The sequence below is a fragment of the Heterodontus francisci genome, chromosome 8 (assembly GCF_036365525.1).
Source record: "Heterodontus francisci isolate sHetFra1 chromosome 8, sHetFra1.hap1, whole genome shotgun sequence".
NCBI classification, from domain to species: Eukaryota; Metazoa; Chordata; class Chondrichthyes; order Heterodontiformes; family Heterodontidae; genus Heterodontus; species Heterodontus francisci.
Window position 1 is genome coordinate 107,634,434 of NC_090378.1, and position 16,059 is coordinate 107,650,492.

At 43.9% G+C, this 16,059-nt stretch overlaps 1 protein-coding gene across 3 annotated transcripts in view; it reads right to left on the minus strand.

The window, feature by feature from the left end:
* olfml2ba (olfactomedin-like 2Ba) overlaps nucleotides 1-16,059 on the minus strand; it is a 96,292-nt gene that overhangs the window by 20,847 nt on the left and 59,386 nt on the right. For all 3 annotated transcript variants that reach the window (XM_068037877.1, XM_068037879.1, XM_068037876.1), the window contains exon 5: nucleotides 14,834-15,065. In XM_068037877.1, coding sequence (XP_067893978.1) covers nucleotides 14,834-15,065 — 232 coding nt within the window. The remainder of the gene's footprint in view (nucleotides 1-14,833; nucleotides 15,066-16,059) is intronic.

The following is a 16,059-nucleotide window of genomic DNA, read 5'->3' on the forward strand; positions in this document are numbered from 1 at the left end:
GCTGTTCCTTCTTCATCGCGGGCACATAATCCTGGAACTGCCAATCTAACAGCACCACCACCACCACCTTGAGGGCAATTAGGGATGGGCAATGAATGCTATCCCTGCCAGTAATGCCCACATCCTGTGACTGAATAAATAAAACACATTAAACATTAACACCAATGGACAGGCAACACATTGCGGTGACTCGTTGCTGTTCACCTACTTCATTCCTAGTTTGCAATTAACTCAGATTGCATGTGCATTTTAGCAATAACCTAATCTCATTAGAGGTATAAATTTATGTTGCAACGCACTCCTTCATTAAGAATAATAGCTGACATACCAAAAATTGCCAGGTGTCTCTCCAAACGGGTGGGGGAGGTAGGGTGGCTTGGTTTGCTCTTCTGTCTCATTAGTGAAAGGATTAGCCACTTAGATTGCAGAACATGATGTCCTATCCTGTCTTTAAGTGTGATGGTAAAGTTTACACCACATGAAAGTAAATCCACAGCTTTCTCTGGATACACAACAACAACTTGCATTTATATTATGCCTTTAAAGTATCCCAACGCACTTCCCAGGAGCATTATCAAACAAAATTTGACACTGAGCTATATCGGGAGGTATTAGGACAGATGGTCAAAAGCTTTATGAAAGAGAGAGGTTTTAACAAGTGTCTTCAAGGAGGAGAGAGCAGTCGAGAGGCTGAGAGGTTAAAGGATGAAATTCCAGAGCTTAGGATCGAGGCAGCTGAAGGCACAGTCACCATTGTTGCAGTGATTAAAATCGGGGATGTGTAAGAGTCCAGAATCAGAGGAGTGCAGAGATCTTAGAGGTTTGTAGGGCTGGATCAGGTTACAGAGATAGAAAAGGATTTAAAAACGGGGATGAGAATTTGAAAATGGAGGTGTTGCCGGAGCGGGAGCCATTTTAAGTCAGCGAGCACAGGGGTGACGGGTGAATGGAACTTGGTGTAAGTTAGGATATGAGCACTCGAGTTTTGGATGAGCTCAAGTTTATGGAGTGTAGTAGGTGGGAGGCCGGGCAGAAGAAGATCAGAATAGGCGAGGCCAGAGCTAACAGAGTTTCAGCAACAGATGAGCTGAGGCAGGGGCGGAGATGGGCAGCATTACAGAGGTGGAAGTCAATGCTCTTGGTGATGGAGAGGATGTGTGGACGAAGCTTCTATTCGGTTCAGCCTCAGACCGTGTGCAGGGAGAGTGATGGAGTCAGTGGCCAAGGAGTTTTCAGCAGAATTCAGGCATAATTACGAGTACATTAAATTCTAATCGTTCCTACTGCATGCACTTCTCCATCCAAGTTCAACATTTAAATGCCGTGACCTTGCATAAAATGGTCCAATTTTTAAAAAAACTTCCTGCACCCAGTGGAATTGCTGCAGAGTCGTGTTTCACTGAACTTCGCTGCCTAATTAAGGGAGAACCAACAACCCATGAATCGCGTAAGTACAAGAATGCAGCCCACCAGCACTTTCTTAGTGCAGCTCAGGATGGGCTGTAAATGCAGCCTTGTCAGTGTGGCCCACATCCTGAGATTAAGTAAAACTAAGGTCAGGTTATTACAAAGATAAAAGTAAAGCTATTACAGGTTGAAGAAGAATTTCTTTCCCAGAAGAATTATAGACTTTGTTTAATAAAGATTGCTTTGTTTCTTTAAATATGAGGGGAGCAGTTTCCAAGGTTAATTGAAGACATGGAATACTTAATTAGAAGCAGTGATTTCCGCTCAGCTCAGAATCCAGAACCATAATTCACTAAAAGGTCCATTCTCCCAACAGTTTGCTCTTTCAAGTGTTTTTTTTTTGTGACTGGGGTTACTTGCTGACACCCACCCTCCTTATTCAGAGCTTAACACATCTGCTGATCCACATCTGCTCTGCAATCAGCCATGTTGTGACTGGTTGATGGGATGCCTACTTGCCTCACAGAACAAGTTGGAAAGGAGGTGATAAAAAAGTTGTCCCCCAGCAGGTGGATTCAGATGATGGGCAGCCCTACTGACTTAAGCTTGTCACTGGTAATGCAAGACCTCTCCCATTTGGGCCACTGGATTACTTTGAAAATTTCCCAAGCATGTCCTGTCCACGAAAAGCAGGACAAATCCAATCTGGCCAATAACCATCCCATCAGTCTACACTCAATAATCAGCAAAGTGATGGAAATGTCGTTGATAGTGTTATCAAATGACACTTACTCCCCAGTAACTTGCTCACCCTTTGAGTTCTCCCAGGGCCACTCGGCTCCAGACTTCATTACAGCCTTAGTCCGAGCATGGACAAAAGAGCTGAATTCCAGAGGTGAGGTGAAAGTGGCGGCCCTTGACATCAAGGCAGCATTTGACCAAGTGTGGCAGCAAGGAGCCCGAGCAAAATTGAAGTCATTGGAGATTGGTGGGTGGGAGGGAGGAGGGGGGGAACTGTTCAGTGGTTGGAGTCACATCTGCAAAATGTTTGTGGTTGTTGGCGGCCAATCATAACTTCCAGACATCACTGCAGGAGTTTCTCATGTCAGTGTTCTCAGCCAACCATCTTCAGCTGCTTCATCAATGATGGTTGCACAGTGTTCAGTTCCACTCGCATCTGCTCAGATAATGAAGCAGTTCCTGCTGCATGGAGAAAGACCTGGAAAACGTTCAAGCTTGAGCTGATGAATGGCAAGTAACATGCCTGCCACATAAGTGCCAGGTAATCACCATCTCCAATGAGAGAGAGAGAGAGAGATAACCACCTCCCTCTTGAGATTCAACAGCATTACCATCACCAAATCCCCAATCATGAACATCCTGGGGGTCACCATTGACCAGAAGCTTAACTGAACCTGCAAGAAAGAGACTGGGTATTCTGTGGCAAATTACTCAACTCCTGACTCCCCAAAGGTTGTCCATCATCAAGAAGGCACAAATCAGGAGTGTGGTGGCATTCTCTCCACTTGCCTGGATGAGGGCAGCTTCAGCAACACTCAAGAAGCTCGACACCACCCAGGACAAAGCAGCCGCTTGATCACACCCCATGCACGCTCTTAAAAACATTTCACCACCTTCACAGAATGGCTGATTGTGTGCCATCTTTTTTTATTATTCGTTCATGAGATGTGAGTGTCGCTGGCAAGGCCAGCATTTGTTGCCCATTCCTAATTGCCCTTGAGAAGGTGGTGGTGAGCCACCACCATGAACCACTGCATTCCATTTAGTGTAGGTGCATCCACAGTGCTGTTAGGGAGTTCCAGGATTTTGACCCAACGACAGTGAAAGAATGGTGATATAGTTACAATCGGGATGGTGAGTGACTCAGAGGGGAACTTGCAGGTGATGGTATAAAAACAAGAAATGCTGGAACCACTCAGCAGGTCTGGCAGCATCTGTGGAAAGAGAAGCAGAGTTAACGTTTCAGGTCAGTGACCCTTCTTCGGAACTAGCAAATGTTTGCTTGTTCCGAAGAAGGGTCACTGACCCGAAACGTTAACTCTGCTTCTCTTTCCACAGATGCTGCCAGACCTGCTGAGTGGTTCCAGCATTTCTTGTTTTTATTTCAGATTTCCAGCATCCGCAGTATTTTGCTTTTATTGCAGGTGATGGTGTTCCCATGTGTTTGCTAACCTTGTGTTTCTTTGTGGTAGAGGTCGCGGGTTTGGAAGGTGCTGTTGAAGGAGCCTTGGTGAGTTGCTGCAGTGTATCTTGTAGATGGTACACACTGCTGCCACTGTGCACTGGTGGTGGAGGGACTGAATGTTTAAGATGGTGGATGGGGTGCCAAACAAGCAGGCTGCTTTGTCCTGGTTGGTGTCATGCTTCTTGAGTGTTGCTAGAGCTGTACTCATCCAGGCAAGTGGAGAGTATTCCATCACACTCTTGGCGTGTGCCTTGTAGATGATGTTCAGGTTTTGGGGAGTCAGGAGGTGAGTTACTCGCTGCAGAATTCCCGGCCTCTGACCTGTTCTTGTAGCTACAGTATTTATATGGCTGGTCCAGTTCAATTTCTGGTTAATGATAACCTCAGAATGTTGATAGTGAGGGATTCAGCGATCGTAATGCTGTTGAACTCCAAGGGATGATGGTTAGATTCTCTCCTGTTGGAGATGGTCATTGCCTGGCACTTGTGTGACGCGAATGTTACTTGCCACTTAGCAGCCCAAGCCTGAATGTCGTCCATGTCTTGCTGCATATGGACATGGACTGCTTCAGTATCTGAGCAGTTGCAAAACGAACTGAACACTATGCAATCATCAGCGAACATCCCCATTTCTGAGCTAATGAATGGAAGGTCATTGATGAAGTAGCTGAACTTGGTTGGGCCTAAAACACTGCCCTGAGGAACACCTGAAGCTTGGGGCTGAGATAATTGGCCTCCAACAACCACAAACATCTTCTTTCGTACGAGGTATGACTGAAACCAGTGGAGAGTTTTCCCTCTGATTCTCATTGACTTCAATTTTACTAGGGCTCCTTGATACTACATTTGGTCAAATGCAGCCTTGGTGTCAAGGGCAGTCACTTTCACCTAGCCTCTGGAATTTAGCTCTTGTCCATGTTTGGACCAAGGCTGTAACAAGGTCTGGAGCCAAGTACCCCTGGCAGAACCCAAACTGTGTATCGGTGAGTAGGTTATTGCTGTGTAAGTACCGCTTGATAGCACTGTTGATGAGACCTTCCATGAATTTGCTGATGACTGAGAATAGACTGATGAGGTGGTAACTGGCCAGAAATGGATTTGGCCTGCTTTATGTGGACAGGACATACATGGGAAGTTTTCGAGGCAGATGCCAGTGTTGTAGATATACTGGAACAACTTGGCTAGGGACTCGGCTAGTTCTGGAGCACAAGTCTTCAGTGCTGCAGCTGGGATGTTGTCAGGGCACATAGCCTTTGCTGTATCTAGAGCCTTCAGCCATTTCTTGATATCACATGGAGTGAACCGAATTGGCTGAAGACTGGTATATGTGATGCTGGGGGCCTCAGGAGAAGGCCCAGATGGATCAACCAGAGAGCAGGCTACACTAGACCTAGTATTGTGCAACAAGATAGGATTAATTAGTGACCTCATAGTTAAGGTGCCCCTAGGTAGCGGCGATCATAATATGATTGAATTTTACATTCAGTTTGAGGGAGACTAGTATTTTAAACTTAAATAAGGCCAATTATGAGGGCATGAAAGCAGAGCTAGCTAAATTGAACTGGCAAATTAGGTTGAGGGATAGGTCAATAGAGCTGCAGTGGCAGACATTTAAGGGGATATTTCAGAATACATAGAATAGATATATTTCAACAAGAAAGAAAAATTCCAAGGGTGGGACCCACCATCCGTGGTTAACTAAAACAGTTAAAGATAGTATCAAACTTAAAGAAAAAACATATAATTGTGCAAAGATGGGAGGCAGATCAGAAGATTGGACAAAATATAAAAAACAGCAAAGAAAGACCAAAAGATTGATAAGGGAGGTAAAATTGGAGTATGAGAGAAAGCTAGCTAGAAATATAAAGACAGATAGTAAGAGTTTCTATAGATATTTTAAAAAAGAAAAGCATTAACAAAGTGAGCATTGGTCCTATAGAAAGCGAGTCTATGGAATTAATAATGGATAATAAGGAGATGGCCGATCAATTGAACAGGTATTTTGCATCGGTCTTCACTATAGAGGATACAAGTAACATCCCAGTATTAGCTGTAAGTCAGGAAATGGAAGGGAGGGAGGATCTCAAGAAAATTACAATCACCAGGAAAGTGGTACTGAACAAATTGTTGGAGCTGCGGGCTGACAAGTCCCTGGGTCCTGATGGAATTCCGAGGGTAAATGTTAGAAGCTATTATTAAAGACGTTATAGCAGGGTATTTAGAAAAATTCAAGGTAATCAGGCAGAGTCAACCTGGTTTTGTGAAAGGGAAATCATGTTTAACCAATTTATTGGAGTTCTTTGAGGGAGTTACATGTGTTGTGGGTAAAGAGGAACCGGTAGATGTACTGTACTTAGATTTCCAGAAGGCATTTGATAAGGTGCCACATCAAAGGTTATTGCAGAAAATAAAAGCTTATGGTGTAGGGGGTAATATATTGGCATGGATAGAAGATTGGCTAGCTAACAGCAGAGAGTAGGCATAAATGGGTCATTTTCTGGTTGGCAAGATGTAACGAGTGGTGTGCCACAGGGATCTGTGCTGGGGTCTCAACTTTTTACAATTTCTTTAAATGACTTGGATGAAGGTACTGAAGGTATGGTTGCTAAATTTGCTGATGACACAAAGATAGATAGGAAAGTAACTTGTGAAGAGGACATAAGGGGGCTACAAAGGGATATAGGTAGGTTAAGTGAGTGGGCAAAGACCTGGCAAATGTAGTGTAATGTGGGAAAGTGTGAAATTGTCCACTTTGGCAGGAAGAATAAAAAAGAAGCATTTTATCTAAATGGTGAGAGATTGCAGAGCTCTGAGATGCAGAGGGATCTGGGTGTCTAGTGCATGAACCACAAAAGGTCAGTATGCAGATACAGCACGTAATTAGGAAAGCTAATAGAATGTTATTGTTTATCATGAGAGGAATTGAATACAAAAGTAGGGAGGTTAAGCTTCGGCTATATAAGGCATTGGTGAGACCACATCTGGAGTACTGTGTACTGTACTGGTCTCATTTAAGGAAGGATGTAAATGCATTGGAGGCAGCACGGAGAAGGTTTGCTGGACTAATACCTGGAATGAGCAGGCTGCCTTACGAGGAAAGATTGGACAGGGTAGGCTTGTATCCGCTTGAATTTAGAAGAGTAAAGCGACTTGATTGAAACATATAAGATCCGGAGGGTCTTGACAGAGTGAATGTCGAAAGGATGTTTCCTCTTGTGGGAGAATCTAGAACTCGGGGTCACTGTTTAAAAATAAGGGGTTGCTCATTTAAGACAGAGATGAGGAGAAATGTTTTCTCTTCTTCAAAAGGTGGTGGAAGCAGAGTCTTTGAATATTTTGAAGGCAGAGGTAGATAGATTCTTGATAAGCAAGGGCTGAAACGTTATCGGGGGTAGATGGAAATGTGGAGTAATCAGTTCAGCCATGAACTTATTGAATGGCGGAGCAGGCTCGAAGGGCTGAGTGGCCTACTCCTGTTCCTAATTTGTATGTTCGTATGTTGGCACTTACAGCTGAAGACTGTTGCCAATGCTTCAGCCTTGTCTTTTGCACTGATGTGCTGGGTTCCCCCATCATTGAGGATGGGGATATTTGTGGACCCTCTGGTTAGTTGTTTAATTGTCCACCACTGTCCACGACTAGATGGGGCAGTACTGCAGAGCTTAGATCTGATCCGTTGGTTGCTTTGCTTTCTCTATCGCATGCTGCTTCTGCTGTTTAGCATGCATGTAATTCTGTGTTGTAGCTTCATCAGGTTGGCACCTCATTTTTAGGTATGCCTGGTCCTGTTCCTGGCATGCTCTCCTGCACACTTCATTGAACCAGGGTTGGTCCGCTGGCTTGATGGTAATGGTAATTAGAATTAGAATTAGAACATTACATCGCAGTACAGGCCCTTCGGCCCTTGATGTTGCACCGACCTGTGAAACCATCTGACCTACACTATTCCATTTTCATCCATATGTCTATCCAATGACCACTTAAATGCCCTTAAAGTTGGCGAGTCTACTACTGTTGCAGGCAGGGCGTTCCACGCCCCTACTACTCTCTGAGTAAAGAAACTACCTCTAACATCTGTCCTATATCTATCACCCAACTTAAAGCTATGTCCCCTCGTGTTTGCCATCACCATCCGAGGAAAAAGACTCTCACTATCCACCCTATCTAACCCTCTGATTATCTTATATGTCTCTATTAAGTCACCTCTCCTCCTCCTTCTCTCCAACGAAAACAACCTCAAGTCCCTCAGCCTTTCCTCGTAAGACCTTCCCTCCATACCAGGCAACATCCTAGTAAATCTCCTCTGCACCCTTTCCAAAGCTTCCACATCCTTCCTATAATGCGGTGACCAGAACTGCACGCAATACTCCAGGTGCGGCCTCACCAGAGTTTTGTACAGCTGCAGCATGACCTCGTGGCTCCAAAACTCGATCCCCCTACTAATAAAAGCTAACACTCCATATGCCTTCTTAACAGCCCTATTAACCTGGGTAGCAACTTTCAGGGATTTATGTACCTGGACACCAAGATCTCTGTTCATCTACACTAACAAGAATCTTCCCATTAGCCCAGTACTCTGCATTCCTGTTACTCCTTCCAAAGTGAATCACCTCACACTTTTCCGCATTAAACTCCATTTGCCATCTCTCAGCCCAGCTCTGCAGCCTATCTATGTCCCTCTGTACCTTACAACATCCTTCGGCACTATCCACAACTCCACCGACCTTCGTGTCATCCGCAAATTTACTAACCCACCCTTCTACACCCTCTTCCAGGTCATTTATAAAAATGACAAACAGCAGTAGCCCCAAAACAGATCCTTGCGGTACACCACTAGTAACTAAACTCCAGGATGAACATTTGCCATCAACCACCACCCTCTGTCTTCTTTCAGCTAGCCAATTTCTGATCCAAAGCTCTAAATCACCTTCAACCAAGCTAGGCAATAAGATTGTGGTTGAATACAATTCTGCTACTGCTGATGGCCTACAGTGCCACATAAATGCCCAGTTTTGAGCTGCTAGATCTGTTCTGAATCTAGCCCATTTAGCTTGGTGGTAGTGCCACACAACACGACGGAGGGTGTCCTCTGTGAAGATGGGACTTCGTCTCCACAAGGACTGTGCAGTGGTCTCTCTGACCAATACTGTCATGGACAGATGCTTCTGTGACAGGGAGACTAATGAAGACTAGGTCAAGTAGGTTTTTCCCCTCTTGTTGGTTCTCTCACCACCTGCCACAGGCCCAGTCTGGCAGATATGTCCTTCAGGACTCGGCCAGCTTGGTCAGTTGTGGTGCTGTCAAGCCACTCTTGGTGAAGGACATTGAAGTCACCCACCCAGAGTACATTCTGTTCAACATGGAGGAGTACTGATTCATCAGCTCAGGGAGGGCAGTAGATGGTAATCAGCAGGAGGTTTCCTTACCCATGTTTAACTTGACGCCATGGGATTTCAATGGGTCTGGAATCAATGTTGAGGACTTTCCAGGAAACTCCCTCCCAAGTGTATACCACTGTGCTGCCACCTCTGGTGGGTCTATCCTGCCAGTGGGACAGGAAGTACCTAGGGATGGTGATGGAGGAATTTAGGTCATTGTAAGGTATGACTCTGTGTGTATGACTATGTCAGGCTGTTGCTTGACAAGTCTGTGGGACCTCTCTCCCAATTCTGACGCAAGTCCCCAGATGGGCAGGGTACACCTTTGTCGTTTCCAGTGCCTAGGTCAGTTCCAGGTGATCCATTTGGTTTTATTCTACAGGATGAAATACAGCAAATCGCCAAGGCTTCTTCAACAGCATCCATGACCTGTAGCACTTAGAACACTGGTCGGCAACCTGCGGCCCAGGAGCCACGTGTGGCTCTTTAACATCTCATTTGTAGCTCCCAACCTTTTCCAGTTGGAACACATTACCATAAAAAAAGCCTAAAAAGTTAAGTCAAGAAAAATAAGAGCCATGGTTTTATTGTGGGGATAAAAGGCTAATCATTATACTGCACTTTATGGTTTTAAATGATTATTTTAACGAAAACATCATCGTGCTCTAAATAAACCTGTTCAAGTAGTATAGCTACACCACGGTTATAGATAATATCTTTGATTCAAGGAACAGATTTTATGTTTTGTGACCATTATTGTTTCTAATGTAGCTGAAACGTTATATTTTTCTGAATGTGCTATTAGAAGCTATTAAGTGGAAACGTGCTGTTTTTCCATTAAACTAATATAGTTCAATACATGTATTTTATTTATATATGCAAATTAGGCCTTCTCCCAGAGATAAATATATCGCAATTTGCTATATATTTGGTTTAGAGATGTCTAGTTTCCATCTTGCAGTTTCCAATAGTTTTTATTTTAGGTAATTTTTTTTTAAATGCTCGAGGTAACAAAGGATTGCCCACCCCTGGCTTAGAAGGACAAGGGCAGCAGGCGCATGGGAAGACCACCAACTGCAAGTTCTCCTGCAAGATGCACACCATCCTGATTTGGAAATATATCACTGTTCCTTTATCGTCACTGGGTCAAAATATTGGAATTTCCTACCTAATAGCATTGTGGGAGCACCTTCACAACACGGACTGCACCCACTTCTTGAGGGCAATTAGGTTTGGGCAGTAAATGCTGGCCTTGCCAGTGATGCCCACATCCCATGAACAAATAAAGAAAAAAACTCCTGCAGCTTTTCAAGAACTTGAATCTGAAGATGTTAGAAGTGACTCTTTCTATTGAAATGATTTCTTCTTAAGCACTTTGTCTTCAATGTTATTTGCTGGCCTTTCCTCTGAATATTCTCCAACTGATGATGGGCAAGCAGCCAGTCTACGCCCAAACTATCTAGAAAAGATTTTTCCTTCCAGTTTCCCTTCCCACCCAGTGAGTGCACACTTGAAGGTTGTTCAACTCTCTGCACTTCTTGCATTCAGTAATTGGAATGGCTCTGAGGGGTCTAAATTAAATGAATTCAGCTGCAAATGAGCAAAGGTCACAGCATAAAACAAAGCTTAATCCCTCGGTAATTGGCACTAAATTAGCCATTCTCTTTCAGAGAACACTGGAATTTAGGGTTGCCAACCCGCCAGGACTACCCCAGAGTTTCCAGGAATTAGAGACTTACCTCCAGGACACTGCTGCAAGCAACATGGGAGAAAAATCATGGCAATAGAAACTTGTGTTTTTGAAGAAAAAATCTTGGGAACATTTTCTTTCATGCATAATTAAAATATCCTGAGATGGAAAAAAAAAAGGCTGGGTTATGACGGTGCTTCTGTATTAGTTTTTTTTTACATTGTTTTATTTGGAAAAACTGAAAAGGATTCCATGGATTTTTTTTCACTGGGGTCATTGAAAAGAGGTCATCAGAAGGTCTTTTGGACTTGGTTTGCAAACAACCCTGACTGGAAATCGCCTGTCTTCAGAAAGATACCCAGCAGGGGCTTTTTGACTTGAGGGAGATGTTTTACAGAGAAGTGACAGAGAAGGGGATAAGGAGGCTTGACTCTTGAGATATTGTTTTGGTTTCACTTTGGACAGTGTGTTGGGGGTTGGAGAAAACCAGCCAAGAGAGCAGTCACCATCAGCACCCTTTTCCAACTCTTTGAAAAGCTCTTTGGAGCGATTGTAAGAAATAGAAAAATTGATGCTGCTTTCCTCCTGAAAGGCCTGCCAGAAACTAGAGGCCTTCTCAGGACGGGAAAAAGGAACCCGACCCGAATCCAACTGAACCACAGCGGACTCGAGCCCGACCCGGCCCAAATCCCTCCGATTTAGCCCTGGGCCCGACCCAAAGTTGCCCCGACACGATCCGAGCCCGACCCGACCATTCATTTACTTACCTTCCTGTCACCGAACCTGCAGGAAGCTGCAGCGCATGTGTGATGATGTCACAGTGACGTCATTCGCTCACTGTGCAGATTCAGTTTCGTCCCGGACTCCCAGCTCTGGTAAGTTTTTTTAAAAATTTCAATACTTACCAGCAGAGCACTTACCGTGTGTGTCCAGCCCGATACGACCCGAGCCCGACCTGGACTTGGCCCGACCCAAACCCAACACGTCGTCGGGTCCCGTCAGGTTCAGGTCAGGTAGCAGGCCTCTACCAGAAACTCCTGTTGCTGTATTTCTTCTGGAAAGCCTGCCAAACTGATCTTCAACATCGGCTGAGAAGAGCTGTTCTAGAAAGATCCCAGTGACCGCCGTCTACGCGTATTTCGGACGCCAAAACAGAAAGGGACATCTTTCCATAGCTTTTTTTTCTTCAAGAATTAGCAAATATTTGGCTAAAGTATTCTTTGTTGTCTTTTTTTTGTAACAGCTCTAAAGAGAAAGTCTCTGTTTTTTCAGTTAACCGGTATATATGTGTGGAACATAGGAGCATGAGTAGGCCATTCAGCCCGTTGCGTCTGCCCCGCTATTCAATAAGATCATGACTGATCATCCACTTCAATGTCTTTTTCCCACACTATCCTCATATCCCCTTACGTCATTCGTATTTCGGAAATCTGTCAATCTCTGCTTTAAACATACTCAATGACTGAGCTTCCACAGCCGTCTGGGCTGGAGAATTCCAAAGATTCACAACGCTCTGAGTACAGAAATTTCTCCTCATCTCTGTCCTAAGTGGCTTTCCCCTTATTTTGAAATTGGGACTCCTGATTCTAGACTCCCCAACCAGGGGAAACATCTTGCCTGCATCTACCTTGTCTATCCCCATAAGTGTTTTGTAGGTTTCAGTGAGAACATCTCTCATTCTTTGAAACTCTAGAGAATACAGGCCCAGTGTCCCCAATCTCTGTTCATAGGGCAGTCCTGCCATCCCGGGAACAAGTCTGGTGAACCTTTATGGCGATAATATCCCCCCTAAGGTAAGGGGACCAAAACTGCACACAGTACTCCAGGTGAGGTCTAACCAAGGTTCTGTACAATTGAAGCAAGACTTCACCACTCCTGTACTCAAATCCTCTTGTGATAAAGGCTAACATACCATTAGCCTTCCTAATTGCTTGCTGCACCTGCATGCTAGCTTTCAGTGATTTATTGACAAGGGCACCCATGTCCCTTTGTACATCTGCACTTTCTAATATCTTACTATTTAAGAAATACTCTGCACATCTATTCCTCCTACCAAAATGTATAACCTCACATTTTTCCACATTATATTCCATCTGCCATGTTCTTGCCCACTCACTAAGTCTGTCCAAATCCCCTTGAAGTCGCTTTGCATCTTCCTCACAACACCCATTCACACCTAGTTTCGTGTCATCTGCGAACTTGGAAATATTACATTTGGTCCCCACATCCAAATCATTGATATATTTTGTGAACAGCTGGGGCCCAAGCACTGATCCCTGCGATACCCCACAGCCTGCCAACACGAGAATGACCCTTTTATTCCTATTCTCCTTTCTGCCTGTTAATCAATCCCTAATCCATGCCAGTATATTACCTCCTATCCCATATGCTTTAATTTTGCTAACCAACTTCCTGTGGGGGACTTTATCAAAAGCCTGCTGAAAATCCAAGTATACCACGTCCACCAACTCCCCTTTATCAACTCTGTTAGTAACATCCTCAAAAAGCTCCAACAGGTTTGTCAAACATGATTTCCCATTCATAAATCTATGTTGACTATGCCCAATCAGATCATTATTATCCAAGGGTCCATTTATCACATCCTTTAGAATAAATTCTAGCATTTTCCCAATGACTGACGTAAGGCTAACAGGTATGTAATTCCCTGTTTTCTCTCTCCCTCCCTCCTTAAATAGTGGGAAGGCATTTGCTACCTTCCAATCTGCAGGAACTGTTCCAGAATCTATAGAATTTTGGAAGATGACCACCAATGCATCCACTATCTCCATAGCTACTTCTTTCAACACTCTGGGATGTAGAATATCAGGTCCTGGGGACTTATCAACCTTCAACCCCATTAATTTCTCCAATGCAATATTCTTACTAATACTAATTTCCTTCAATTCCTCATTCTCCCTAATCCCTTGGATCTCTAATCCTGGGAAATTTCTTGTATCTTCTTCAGTGAAGTGTGCGTATGTGAGAGAGTGTGAGAGAGAGAGAGGGGCTAAGGTAAAAGGGAACTTTGATATTTCACTCTGTGTGTTAATGCTTTACTTTGTTACTGGTTATGTCTTGTTTTGTAATAAACTGATAATTTTGTTGTTTATTAAAGAAACCTGATTGGTGTATTTTATTTTGGGATAAAGAGTAGAGTCTACAATTGACCATATCAGTAACTGGATAAACATTTAAATACATGTTGTGACCTGTGGATAAGTGAACTAGAAAATACAGTGCACTCCTCCCACCTAGGTTGACTTACAGACAAAAATCATCGAATTGGGTAAAGGAGAGTATATTCGCTTTTCGATTGCTTGTGGGGTGGCAGTGCACCATGGGAAAGGGCATGTTGGGCGACCAATGACAGGAGTTTGGGGCAGGGTAATTAGAGCCAGGAGGTCATGTGATGACACCTTCAACTGGAACATGTCCAACCAGAGTTGGCAACATTACTATAATTGGAAGTTGAAATATTGCACTGGTATAGCAGGTGCTGTTGGACCAATTACAGAAAGCTTTACCCTCTGTCTAAGTCACCCTTCCTAACACGGGGTACAAAAAAGGGGAAAATATTAAATTCCAGCACCTTGAGCACGAAATAAAACTGATCTTGTTTTCCTAAACCATTGATGACAGTGGCTGAACCAATCAGGGCATGTTTGTGCAGACAGAAGTTTGAATAGCTTCAAAAGGTCCTGGCCAAATATTTTTCTTGACAAACCCGAATGCTAATTTCAGGTTGCTGGGCTGCCAAACTGATGTTGTGCCAAAAGTAATCACTCACAATACGCTATCAACATAAAGCAGACGAAAAAGCAAATTTAGCGTGGAGAGAGACTGTGGGCAACACGATGGAGGGAGGAAGTGCAGATGTGAGAATGCACACTCGGAGTGGAGGTGTGCAAGTGGATGTGCATGCAGGGAGAAAGTGCAGAAGTGAACAAAACCAATGTGTACACAAATGGAAGGAGAAAGTGTCCACGATGAAAGATTGCTACTTCTACTGGCTCTATTATTAATTAAGAAACAACAAACTTCCACTTGTGTAGCACCTTTGCCAATATCAGGATCTCCCAAAGTGCTTCACAGCCAATTAAGTTTTTCTTTAAAATCCTGACCCAATAAGCAAATACATTGTGGTGTACTTACGCTCATCTTCTGCCACCTCTTCATCTGCAACCTCTGCTTCCTCTGAAGCCTTTGCCTTGTAGTACGTTGCTCGTATAATGGTTGGCACTTGGGATTGCTTGTGTTTGTGGTGCCTCTCAAACTGTTTCTGCTCTGTGTGCGACAATGCGAGTGGTTTGGTTTCTTCAATATCGCTTCTCTTCCGGCTGAGCTCTTTGTCAAACATTTCAGCTAACAAACGGATGTGTCTCTCCTTGAAACAAGCCAGAATTGGAGGCCATTAGTTTGAAGATACATTCAAGAGCTCGCAGAGGAGCCGGGGAATTAACAAATTGCACACCAGCTTTAAAGACTACAACACTGACTTTTTTCAGACTCTAAATTGGTTAGCTCAGTGTGACAGAGAAAATACCTTTAATTTTCAGTTTTGTTGTTTTAGCCTTAAGTACCAGTGTTGCTGATGAGAAAATGTCTGTGCAGTCTAATATTATTTTGCCCAAGTTCTTCCCAATTTCTCTTGATTCTTCCTGGGATACGGTTCTATGAGCTCCATTAGCCAGCTCATCCAAATAGCTCATTAATGGGCCATTTAACCAGGGAGGGCATCACAACCAAAAGCAAAAAGAACCAGTGGGTAGCCATCGGGAATGAGAACTCTGACTGATTTTCCCCTTACCCCTGCCTATTCTCAGGGATAGTCGAGGACATCTAACTCTGCAGACGAAATCAAACTTGCGATGGTTTGGTCCAGTAACACACTGTGTAGTGCACTGATCCATCAGGAAATCTTGTACCATTCAAAGGAAATTCTAAGTTCTCCTGATGATTTAATAGGGAAAATGGGCAGTGCGATACTGAACCAGCAGGCTCCTTTTTAGGAGGAGACACAGGCAAGCAAGCCTGCTTTTAGGTTCCTTCAGTCATCGTGAAGTGACTTCAACTCCAGTGTGATTTATATAACTGAGAGATCTGAATATTGCTCAAGTGGATTCTATACAGCAGATTTTTGAGTTGTGAGTAGGTATGGTAGCCTAGTAGTTGTAGCTCTGGACTAGCAGCCCAGAGATTGTAAGTTCAAATCCCACCATGACAAGATGTGGAATTGAATTCAATGATTCTGGTCATTTGCAATGGCACCAGAAAATTATCAGGAAAGCTGGTGTTTTATTGTGAAAGCCCAACTAATTCACTAATGTCCTACTGGGAGGGGAAGCTGCCACTTCTACCTGATCTGACATGCACCTGAC